Genomic DNA, 12,248 nt, shown 5'->3' with positions numbered 1-12,248 from the left:
TTTAATTGGAATGAAGATATATATATAACAAAATAGTGTTATAATTTGATTATAATGTAACATTATCTATATAAAATGTTGGTAACAACTAACAAGTAACCCGAAAAAAAGAAAAAAAAAAAAAAAAAAAACCTTGACAGCCCCATTCGATGACCACTTGTGGATGGACTCCAAGTAATCACACCTGCTTTAGTTCCAAAGTCGGCTGATCGCGCCGCGTGTCTTCTAGAAGTCATATTCTCATTATTTCCGCCAACCAAATATAAAAGAAAAAAGAAAAATGGAAAACGATTTTTGGTACGACATCATCCCTTTCATCTCCCTCACCTGCGTCTATTAAAATCCGAAACGTTTCAGTTTTTCAACAACTTATTCAACAAACGCTCTCTATCTATCGACGGCATTACAGTTCACTTCAAGTAAGTTGCTTCTTTCTTTCTATTTGAAGTTTAATGTTTAAATATTTGTATTTTGAATGTTGTTGTTCAGTATTGTTTTAGTAATTTAGAGCGGTATATTTTATTTCTAGGGTTGCATGATGTCTATAAAACACGACCAAATCGATTTAAACGCAGAGGCCGTCTCGGTTGACCGAGAAAATGAGGTTGATACACCTGTGATTGGTGACTTTAGAGCTGAAACCCTAGAGGAATGTTCTAATGGTCAGGTTAAGTTTCAGGATACTGTAGTTGATCAAGTTAGGGTTTCTGGTTCCACTAAGGTGATTTGTGACTTGAATATTGGTGCAGATGATTTTAGTATGAGTAGTGGAGGTATTGGAAGAGAAGTGGATGTATTAGATAGTGTAATTGATGAGAAAAAAGACAATGAATGTTTAGATAGGGAGGTTGGTGTGGAAGCCGCCCAATGTATGGATAGATGTGGTGATGATGTTTCTATGCCTGATGAGAATAAAGCAGAGTCGACTGATGTAGTTGAAAGAGCTTCTGGGGAAGTAGGAATGAATCTTGATATGATTGGGGGGCCTGTTGGGGAGGTATTGGAGCAAGGGCATCATATTACTGGGAATTCAAGCTCATCTGATCAGGATGCAAGACAGCCACCAACTCACAAATATGAGGAGGTAACTTCTGATGGCTTGGAAAATCAGGCGATGGAAATTGATGTACAACCAGGGTGTAATGAAGATCAGCTTGTGGATATTCATGTTTCAGAGGTGGAGACTTCTTCAGATGTTTTGAATGAGTCATATGGGGTCAGTCTTGAGGTAGATTTGAATGCATGTTGTACAACAGATGGAAATGTAGCTGATAGGAGTATGAAGTTGATTGCCTCAAAACAGGATTTTTGTGCGTCTGATTTGGTGTGGGGTAAAGTAAGGAGCCATCCTTGGTGGCCAGGGCAGATATTTGCTCCTTCGGCTGCAACAAAAAAGGCAAAGAAATATTTTAAGAAATATAGTTATTTGATTGCTTATTTTGGGGATCAGACATTTGCTTGGAATGAACCATCAAAAATAAAACCTTTTCGGGAGCATTTCATGCAAATGGAAAGCCAGAGCAATCTGGAAGATTTCCATTGTGCTGTTGATTGCGCCTTGGAAGAGGTTTTTAGACGGGCGGAATTTGGGCTAGCCTGTTCTTGCATCCCTGAAGAAGCTTTAACTGAGATCAAAACTCAGATGATAGTTAATGCTGGAGTCAGGGAAGAGTCAAGTACAATAGATGGTGGGGACAGTTACTCCAATGCAGCTTCTTTTGATCCTGTAAAACTTTTTGAGCATGTAAAAGCTTTAGCACAGTCGTTACATTATAGTGGGGCTGATAGGCTGGGTTTGGTGACAGTTAAAGCTCAATTGTCAGCATTCTTTCGTTGGAAGGGTTATTTGCAGCTGCCTGAATTCAATGTGCTTGGTGGGTTGCTGGATAGTGATGCTGAGATCCCACTTTCAGTAGAAGTGAAGCACAGTGCTGAGGTAACGGAAAATGCTGCTCCTGATTTCAAAGATGACAAGCAAGCATCTTGTGGAACAGGGATGTCAAATAGTCAAGGTGGTTCTTCTCGTAAGCGGAAGCAAATCTCCGGTGATAGTGCACGTCCAAGCAAAAAAGAGAAAAGTTTGTCGGACTTGTTGGCTGATAAGCGCACAAATATGTCCAATGGTAAAAGAGGATCAGATGGTAAAGGTGATAAGGTGATTTCATTATCTTCTAGTAAGAAATGTAATTCAATTGATTCCACGTCTGATGAGATAGCTGCAAAACATAAGAGGCTTGATTCGATTTCTGATGATATGACTGTGAATCATAAGAGGGGTGATATGTTGCGTGTGAAACATGAGAAGAGTGATTTGTCAACTGGGGCTGATAAGTGTTTACCAATTAAGAGAACTTTCGGGGTTGGAAATAGCATACTTAAGGTTGCAAACAAGCTGAATGGGTCAAGTCCAATGCTTAAGTACGGTGATAGAACATCTCCAAAAACTGTGGTTAACAATAAAAGAAAAGAGAAATATGACTTAAGGAATTCTCAAAGTAAAAAGCACTTTCTAGCAGAGGATTCTTCAATTGATGATTTTCTGTCGCAGCTTTGCTTGGCTGCCAGAGATCCCATGACCAGATACAGCTTCTTGATTTCTCTTGTTAGTTTTTTCTCAAAATTCAGGAATTCAGTCAGCCTGGAACTGTCTCAGGGAGAAGTTTCTGGTGACAAAACTAAGAAAATGTTGAACAAGTCTGAAACTGCTGAGACACCTGAGTTGGACCTTATTAAAGATTCTTATTGGACTGACAGGGTAATTGAAAGCATTCCTGAAGAAGAACAACCACTTGAGAATAAAAATGAAGTTGAAGAAGTGTTGCGTAATGACCCAAGCCAAAAGGATGTTTCCCCTGTTGAAGCGCAATCAGCTGTTCATTTGAGCGCCAATATGGAGTCTGGAACTGTTGGTGAAACTCTTGAAGTGGAAGCAGTGAAGCCAGCAGACCCCTTAGATGGATGTTGTAATGAAGATCTCTCTCCCACGGCTTTGATTCTAAATTTCACAGACTCAGAATCTGTTCCATCGAAAGAAAATCTGAACAGTATATTTGGCCGTTTTGGACCTTTGAACGAATTAGAGACTGAAGTATTGAAGAGTAAGCGTGCCAAAGTGGTTTTCAAGAAACGTGAAGATGCAGAAGCAGCTTTTAGTAGCGCTGGGAAGTACAGCATTTTCGGGCCTGCACTTGTTAGTTACTGTCTCAAATACATGTCTTCTACGACAAGTAAAGGTTCTCCTCGTTCAACAACGAAGCGAAGCAGAAAAGTTGCAATATCTATAGAGGGGAATGCAACTTGATACCACAAATTCTGATAGATTCTTTGTAGTATGAAAGTTTTAGGCATTTCTTCTCAGATGTGTATTTAATATAAGTTCCTTTTTGTCAGCGATGGAGTAGGATCAAATAGTTGACTTAATTTTATGGCTGAGGAAGTAGATATAGTTGTCATATCTGACCATATTGCTCATATTTTTATTTGCTATCAGAAAGAAAGACCTTTATGAATGAATTAGGTATATTACTATGCTTGTGTTCTACGGAAAGATTTCTTAAGTCCCTAGTGATCTGTTGGGCTTGGATTTTATTGTGTAAATGATCTCTCATTATGGAACTATTATCGGTACTTTTAGGATTTTGGTTTTCTTTGGTTAATTTGTCGTGTTAGGAAGCCAGTCATCGTTAGTGTTGAGGTTTCATGATTTGAAAAGGATGAGAAACCTTTGTCTGGATAATTATGGGCCGATTGGTTGATTATTTTGATAGGTTTTAGAATAATATTTTAAAAAAAGTTAAATTGGGTGGATTATTGGTATTATAATGTAAGATTTAAAAATTAATAAAAATATTTTTTATGTTTATTTATTTATTAAACACTTTTATAATAAAATATTAAAAGTTAACAAAAATATTTTTAATTCATTTATTAAATATGGATAATCAATCACTTTTTGACGTGATAATTAGTTATCATCATTGGAGAGTGATTGGAGTGTTTTTGTAATTTTTAAAAAAATATTTAAAAGTATTTAGTTAAATTAACAAGTTTAAAGAGTTTTAAAAGAAATTGAATAATAGAGAATAATATTTTATAGAATAGTCATTTGTACTGTTTAATTTTATTCCAACCTTACGTTTCTCCCTTGGGTTTCGAGCCACTTTCCAGGTCCTTCAGTTTAAAATATTGGCATAAACCCCCTGGATTCTGACAGATTGTAATAAGGAACTGACAGTAAAGGGGTAGAAAGAAAAAAACAGGCATGGACAACACGTGTCCCTAAAGAAATTTAGGTAATCAAGTAGGCTCAAAAAAAAAAAAAAAAATTTTAGTTTGCCAAATTCTCTGGTTTATTCTTAACTTGTTCTACTAGTTGAAAAAAAAAAAAAAACAAAGGCGAAGCAGGTGCGTATATATATAATTCTCAATTTTGTTAAGTTTGAGATATCGACATGTGACACTTATAACGTTAATTTCTAATTTTACCCTTCATTAATTAGATTTTATGTGTCTATTGGGTTTAACCAACTACATATATAGTGATATTATTTAGGCTCACCAAAATTCTTTCTAAGCTTCATTATTATTTTTAAAAAATTAAACTCGTATTTAAGTTTGAAATTGCTAAAATAGACATCATAAATATAACCGATGTAGAACAATTACGTCTTTTTTTTTTTTTTTGAAATTTATTAAAAATCAATCAATATTCAGAAGAGTTGAATAGTTTCAGATATGATTCTCCAATGTTCTTGGTAGCTTCTACACTTAATTCAAGCGTTTTTACCTTGTTTGAAGGTTTGCTTGAGTTTGAGTGACATAACACTTTTGGAGGTTGATCAAAATGATATTTTGCAACAAATGTTTATGTTTAGCGTCATTTTGTCGGAGTAATGGTCACCAAGCCGTAAAACCAATAACTTAATACAGGAAACCTTTGAAAAGATTACAACTAAGGAGCAAAATTGAGAGAAAAAGGAGAAACTATGTTACTTTCTTGTATTGTAAAAGCTGAATTAGTTGCTACAAATGAGAGATCTTCACGTTTTTATATAAAGTGAAGATAGCAGACTTTTGGTAAAGTAAAGAAGAAGAAGGAAGCAGCTTAACATCTCTGCTTCTTAACTAACAACTTAAACCAAAACGACATCACTTTGGTTAATTACAATTCAACCCTTATTCTTTGACACTTTACAAAATACTACTCAATATTCTAACACTCCCCTTTAAACCAAGCTCTCTCAAGTGTCTCAGTCAACTTCTCTTGACCTGTATTTTCTGAATTATCATTCCAACACTCCCTTTTAAACCAAGCTCTCCCAAGTCTCTTGAGCAGAAGAACTTCCCTGTTGGTTTTACACACAAAAGAAAATTGCTCCACTAATAGACAACCAAGATCAGAAATCGGCACCAAATTGCTACACGGATATCAGCTGAAAAACTTGCTCTGTTAACAAGCAACCAAAATAAAAAATGATCACCGAATTTATGCGCTGATAGGCAAAAGCAGCCTGTATTTTTTGAAATATCATTCCAACTTTCCCTTTTGGACCAAGCTCTCCAAAGTTTCTTGAGCATAAGAACTTCCCTGTTGATTTTACACACAAAAGAAAACTGCTCCACTAATAAACAACCGAGATCAGAAATGGGCACCAAATTGCTACACTGATATCAACAATGGATAAAATGAAACCTTGTTCTGTTAACAAGCAACCAAAATAAAAAAGATCACAAAATTTCTGCTAAAAAGATCACCAAATTTCTGCATTGATATAGATATTATCATTAGACAAGAGCAAATTATGATGCAAGTGCAACTAAACAACTGAGCAACTGCTGTAACTTTGTCCCTGATGAGTAAAGAAATTCTACTAAATTGAAATAATATCAGTAGATCAGTTACTGTGAGACAGTAGAGGAAGCTTTGGCAGAACCATCAACACAAACTACAGTCAATTTTTGTTTGAGCTCATGAAACTAAGCAGTTGATAAAGCTTTGGTCAAAATGTCAACTATTTGTAACTTAGAAGGGACATATTGAACCACAACTTTATTGGCTAAAACTTGGTCACGGATGTAGTGAGCATCTATTTTGATATACTTAGTTCGAGCATGAAATACAAGATTTGATGCTAACGCACCAACACTCACATTATCACACCATATGATAGGAGGAGAACAAAAACTCAAGCCTAACTCAATGAATATCTACTGGAGCCAAGCTATCTCAGTTGATGTATGTACTAAAGCTCTATACTCAGCTTCAGAGCAACTACTCTTTGTTTTCTAGAGCTCCATTGGATTAAATTGGGCCCTAAGTAGACACAAAAACCACTAGTTGACCTTCGATCATCTAGGTTACTTCCCCAATCAGCATCGGCATAGCATTCAACATTAAGAGAGGCTGTTGGTCTAAACAATAATCCATGAAGTTGAGTTCCTTTAATGTACCTCAAAATTCTTTTGCAGGCCTACCATTGGAGCTCAGTTGGGGTTTGAAGAAATTGGCTCAGCTTGTTTACAACATGGCTAATGTCTGGCCTGGTGAGAGTCAAGTATTGTGCTCCTATAGTGCTTCGATAAAGACTCGGATCCTTAAATACTTCACTATCAGTGGAGAAAAGCTTAGTTCCAACTACCATAGGAGTTGAACAAGCATTGGCTTCCAACATGTTGGTTTTGATAAGCAAGTCCACAACATATTTGGTTTGTTTTAAGTGAAGACCTGCTGCTATTCTTGAGGCTTTTAGACCAAGAAAATATTGTACTGATTCGAGTGTCTTTAGTGTAAACTAAATGTTTAGTTCTTCAACCAATTGACTGATGTAAGATGCACTTGAACCAGTGAGGAGTATGTCATCCACATATATTAGAACATAAGTCACTGTAGATTGTTGTTTGAGGATGAACAAACTTGAGTCAGACACTAAATTATGAAACCCCTTCTCCAATAAGGCTTGTTAACTTGTCATACCAAGCCCGTGGTGCTTGTTTAAGTCCATAAATAGCTTTATTAAGCTTGCATACATGAGATGGGTAGTGATGATTTTCAAAGCCCTCAAGTTGTTGCATAAACACAGTTTCATTTAGGGTGCCATTCAGGAAGGCATTGTTAACATCAACTTGCTGATGTCCCAACCATTTGTAACTGCAAGTGTAAATATAATTCTGATTGTAGAGGGTTTAACAACTGGGCTAAAAGTCTCAAAATATTCTAGCCCAGGAGTTTGTTGAAAATCCTTAGCAACAAGCCTGGCTTTATATTTTTGCAATGAGCCATCAGCATGATATTTTATCCTAAACACCCATTTGTTGCCCACTATATGCATGTCAGAAGTGAAAGAAACCAGGACCCATGGATGATTATTTTCAAGTGCATCATACTCAAGTTGCATTGCCTCTTTCCAAGGAACACTAGCAAGAGCCTCTTTACCGAAGAGGGTTCAAAATGGACAGAAGGTTTGCCAGTGACAATAAGAGCAATAGCTTTAGAAGCACCTGTTTTGGTGAAGGTAATTAGTTTATAGACACTTGTTTTAGTTCTAGTTTCCATAGGATGGATGTTGATAGCAGGTTTGGAAGTAGTGGGAATGGCAGAAAATTGTGATGCAGTGAGATCAACTACAAGAGGACAAGATGACAGTGTATGACTAGAGTTTTGAGGCATGGAAATTTCAAGTTTGGATGATCTTAAGTCTTCTTCGGGTAGGCAACTAGGAAGAGATGCAGAAGTATTAGAGGTTAAAGGTATTTGTGGAAAGGATAGGGAAGGTGAAGTTGTGATAAAGTTAAACTGAGAGGTGAGAGACAGATCTGATGGACATTGGAGAGTCAAAAATTTTGTAGGATGAATTTCAATGTTTTGGGCTACTGTGTTTTGTAAGTAAGGATTAATGGTTGACTAAGGAGAAGTGTTTAAGGATGCTATAGATTGAGATTGATTGGTGGGAGGTATTAGAGGTTTAGTGTTTGGGGTTGTTGTGTTTTGTAAGGAAGGATTAATAGTTGAAGTTGAAGTTTGCTTACTAACTGCTAAGTGAGGATTTGCTTTGGAACAAGTTGCTGTTGGAGAAGCTATATGACTAAACTTAGAGATATCACTGAACTTAAAAGAGTTAGGAATATTGACAAAAGGAAAATGTAAACTGGAGGAATTGGAAACAGTCTTAACTCCTGACGATTCTGAGGAAGAAGACTGAAAATTAAAAGTAAAGGGAAACTCAGACTCATTAAATTTGACAGTTGGAGTTATGAAATTTTTTCTCTCAGAACTAAGGCATTTGTATCATTTGTGAACTAAGCTATAACCCACGAAGACACACTTTGAGCTATGAAAATTGAACTTATGCTTATTGAAATCTCTTAAATAAGGGAAACAAGCACAACCAAAAATCTTTAAAGAAGTGTACAAAGAAGGATTGTTAAAAAGTGTCTAATAAGGAGAGTTAAAATTCAAGACAGATGTAGGCATTCGGTTAATAAAAAACACAACAGTTTCAAATGCAAGCCACCAATAATGCAAAGGCATGGATGCTTATGCTAGTAAGGTAAGTCCAATTTCAACTATATGTCTATGTTTCCTTTCGCTTCTACCATTTTGTTGATGGACATATGCACAAGAATATCTAAAGTGAATGCTAGCCTGAGTAAGATAAGAAACTAAACCTTTATACTCACCTCCTTGGTCAGATTGTAAACACTTAAGTTTATGATTGAATTGTTTTTCTGCTAAATGGTGAAACTTGACAAAGGTGGATTGAACCTCAGCTTTTGTTCTTAAAGGGAACAACCGGGTAAATACACTATAATCATCTATGAAATGAACATAATATCTATAGCCTTTGAATGAAACTGTAGGGGCAGGGCCCCAAACATCACTATGCATAAGCTCAAAAGCTTTGGCAGCTCTAGTTTGTGAAACTGGAAAACTATTTTAATGCAACTTGCCTAGTTGACAAGCATCATAAGAAGGAATAAAAGACAAACCTTTGGTGAATTTTTGTTCATTTGAGTCATAAATTTTTGCAAAGGCTTCAGAATGAGGATGTCCTAGTCTACGGTGCCAAGTTAAAGCTAACTGATCATGACTGTCATTAACCTGTAGTGCTAGTGTGGAGTTGGTGCAATTATTAGACTTAATATGATCAATGCAACGTGAGGATGTAGGGTGCATATCTGTAGAATTATCATCAATTAGTGCAACATTTTCAGTACAATTTCCTATAATGGATGTAGGGTGCATATCTATAGAATTAACATCAATGAGTGCAGCATTTTCAGTATAATTTCCTACAATGGAATGCTTAACAGCAATAGCACAATCATTTGTATCACTATTCACAATAGTAGATGCATTAAAACAAGTAGTAATATTATTTATTTCATCAATAGATTGCATCGCAGAACCAACACACTCAATATTACTTTTATTGGGAGAATGTGAATCAGTACTTAAAGCAATAGAATTCAGATTATCAATTGAGCCAGAAACAATTTTATCACACGAACTAGCAATTTTATTGAGAGAAATCGAATTACATGTATTGAGTTTAGTCTCTGTGAGCTTGCAGTGTGGACTGTCAAACTCTGAATTATTCCTAAGACTCTTTATTGGAGACTTAAAATTGACTGATGAAAAGAAGGTATTATATCTAGAGTTTACAGAATCTGGACAGACAATAGAATTTGTGTTTGGCAGTGAACAAGGTAAAGACACAGAAGATGGAAGTTTCAATTCCAGCCTTAAGCTCTCCCTGCAGTAACATTGTTCTGGAGCATTTGTCCTTAACAACACAACAATCAGAGTTAAACTCAACAACAACATTATTATCCTTGGTAAATCTAGAAATGCTAAGTAGGTTTTTTGTTATCCTAGGAACACATAGAACATTTTTCAAGTATAAACATTTGGATTGTAAAGAACTAGGTAATAGAGTAAAACCTAAATGAAATATGTCAAGGAACTCACCACTTCCCACCTGTAGTTGTTCACTTCCATCATAATTTCAGCTGGTTAAGGTCAGAGGTGACATGATCAGTGGTCCCTGAGTCCATATACCAAGCTGGATCAAGAGCTGTGGTTGAATTGGCTATCATGGAGCTATGGTTTGTGGACTGCTCTGATGATGAAGTGAAGGTGGGGCAAAGTGAGTGAAATTGGTTTGATTATGAGAAGCAAAATGAGCTTGAGTGGAAGTATGAGGTTGTTGTTGTCTGGGAACTTTGAATCCTGTTTGTGGTGAGGTGTAAGGTTGGGGTTGTTGTGGTTGATCAATTTGATAGTGGTGAGGATGGTCAGTATAAGATTCTTGATGTGAAACCATACCATTATGGATTGGTTGTTGATGTGTAGAGGGATATGGTAAAATTGATTAACAGGAGGCTGATTAGTGCCATAAGATACTGCTGTATGAGATTCATGGCCTTGAAATGAGCCAGCATCAGCAGGTTGTCCAGAGGATGCACATTGTGGTGGGTTCCATTGTATATGGAGTTATATCGGTGGTAACACTGCACTGCAGTGTGCCCAACTTTACTACATAATTGGCAGACTGGTTTTCCTCTGCCAGTGCCATGACCTCTGCCCCTGCCAATTGTATGATAGTTTGGTGCTCTATAGTGGGAAAATGGAGATCCATATTGATTTACAGGACCAGGCGTGACAACTTGATTAGCTGCTGGTATATTAGGAATAGCAGCAGGCAAAGAGTAGTGTTGAGTAAATGAGGGATTGGAAAGTGTATTCAAGGTTGGGATAAAGTTAGTAGGTGTGTAGGTAGGATACGTTAGGGTCACTGTATGATGTTGAGAGGATGAAGATCTTGAGTTACTAATAGCAGCTATATTAACTGAACCAGGTGAGAATTCAACTGAATTAAACTTCTCAAGACGCAAATCATATTTTTGCAGCAAGTATTATGCCTCTTTTAGAGTGACTGAATCAAACTTAGATTCAATCCTTGAGGTAAAGTTAACAATAACAACATCAAATTCAGGACCTAATCCTTCTAAAATGTGCTGCAATAACTCTTCATCAGAGACAACTTGACCACTTGAAGATAAACTTTCAACTATACTACTCATTTTCTTGATGTAAGCATTAACACTAAGACTTCCTTTCTGAGTATTCTGAACTAAGTTTTTCAAGTGTAATGCCCTAGCTTTAGAATCAGCTAAGAATTCGTGTTCTAGAGCAAGCCATATTTCAATTGAAAATTGACATCTAGAAACACAACTGAACATGCATTATGAGATAGATGCTAATAACCAGGTAATGAGGAACTTATCTGTTCTCTTCCAAGCTATATACGCTAGATTAATTTTGTCCTTAGGAGCAGCTTCCTTTGACCTAATTTCTCTGAGCTCATCAAATAGTTCAACTTCAGTAGCAATCAAGGGAGTAGGACATTGAATTACACCTATCAAATGATCTTCAAGATCATGAGGACCTACGGCAAATAGGACTTGTGACCGCCAAAATCGGTAGTTGTCTCTGTAGTTGTCACGAGTTAATTTGGGAGTTATCACTTGAAAACTTGAAGAAAAGGCTGCGGATTGGAAATTTGCCGATTGATGAAGAACCTTTTCCATGTGATTTCCAGAAAAATCAAAACCATAATTTTTAGCCATTGACGCAAGTCTATGGCTCTGATACCATGAAAAGATTACAATTAAGGAGCAAAATTGAGAGAAAAAGGAGAAACTATGTTACTTTCTTGTATTGTAAAAGCTGAATTAGTTGGTACAAATGAGAGATCTATAAGACTTGATGTGGCCACATGCCACAATTATGCAGTTCAAGGTGATTTAAAGGAGTTATTAACTGTCTTTTTTTATCCTTGATGGGAGGTTAAAGGCAGTTGATGGGAGTTACTTGGTCCCTTGCCTAGCCATATATAAAGATATCATCTTCTCCATCAAAGAGATATCACGAAAATATAAAAGAAAGAAAAGATTCTGGAGGCATAGGCTAGAAGACATCTCTCAAATATTCACTCACAAATCATTCAATACACTTGAACAATATGGCTGGAGGTAAGTGATTAAATTCCGCATTATATTACATACGTAATATTCCACATTTGGTATCAGAGCTATGCTTCTTGCTTAAAAATAAATTAGAGGTATAGATGCCTTTAAGGTATTCAAAGCAGAGGTAGAAAACAAAGTGAAAAAAATAAAGGTTTGAAGGTCAGATGGTGGAGATATTATGGACGATACAAAAATGGTCAAATGCAAGTCCATTTGCA

The 12,248-nt window shown here is 36.3% G+C and overlaps 1 protein-coding gene across 2 annotated transcripts; it reads left to right on the top strand.

Moving 5' to 3' along the window:
- Positions 1-227: 227 nt before the first annotated feature.
- On the top strand, positions 228-3,528 carry LOC116126839. 2 transcript variants are annotated; one of them, XM_031412520.1, is made up of 2 exons: positions 228-419; positions 530-3,528. In XM_031412520.1, the coding sequence occupies exon 2, from the start codon at positions 536-538 to the stop codon at positions 3,299-3,301; it is 2,766 nt and encodes a 921-aa protein (XP_031268380.1). In that variant the 5' UTR covers positions 228-419; positions 530-535; the 3' UTR covers positions 3,302-3,528. The 2 variants fall into 2 exon arrangements, with proteins under 2 accessions (XP_031268380.1, XP_031268388.1); XM_031412528.1 differs by having other exon boundaries at positions 229-419; positions 750-3,528.
- The last annotated feature ends 8,720 nt before the right edge of the window (positions 3,529-12,248 follow it).

Source organism: Pistacia vera, unplaced genomic scaffold (genome assembly GCF_008641045.1).
Source record: "Pistacia vera cultivar Batoury unplaced genomic scaffold, PisVer_v2 Contig1042, whole genome shotgun sequence".
NCBI lineage: Eukaryota > Viridiplantae > Streptophyta > Magnoliopsida > Sapindales > Anacardiaceae > Pistacia > Pistacia vera.
Note: the sequence above shows the minus strand (reverse complement) of the source record. Positions and strands in the feature narration are given on the sequence as shown.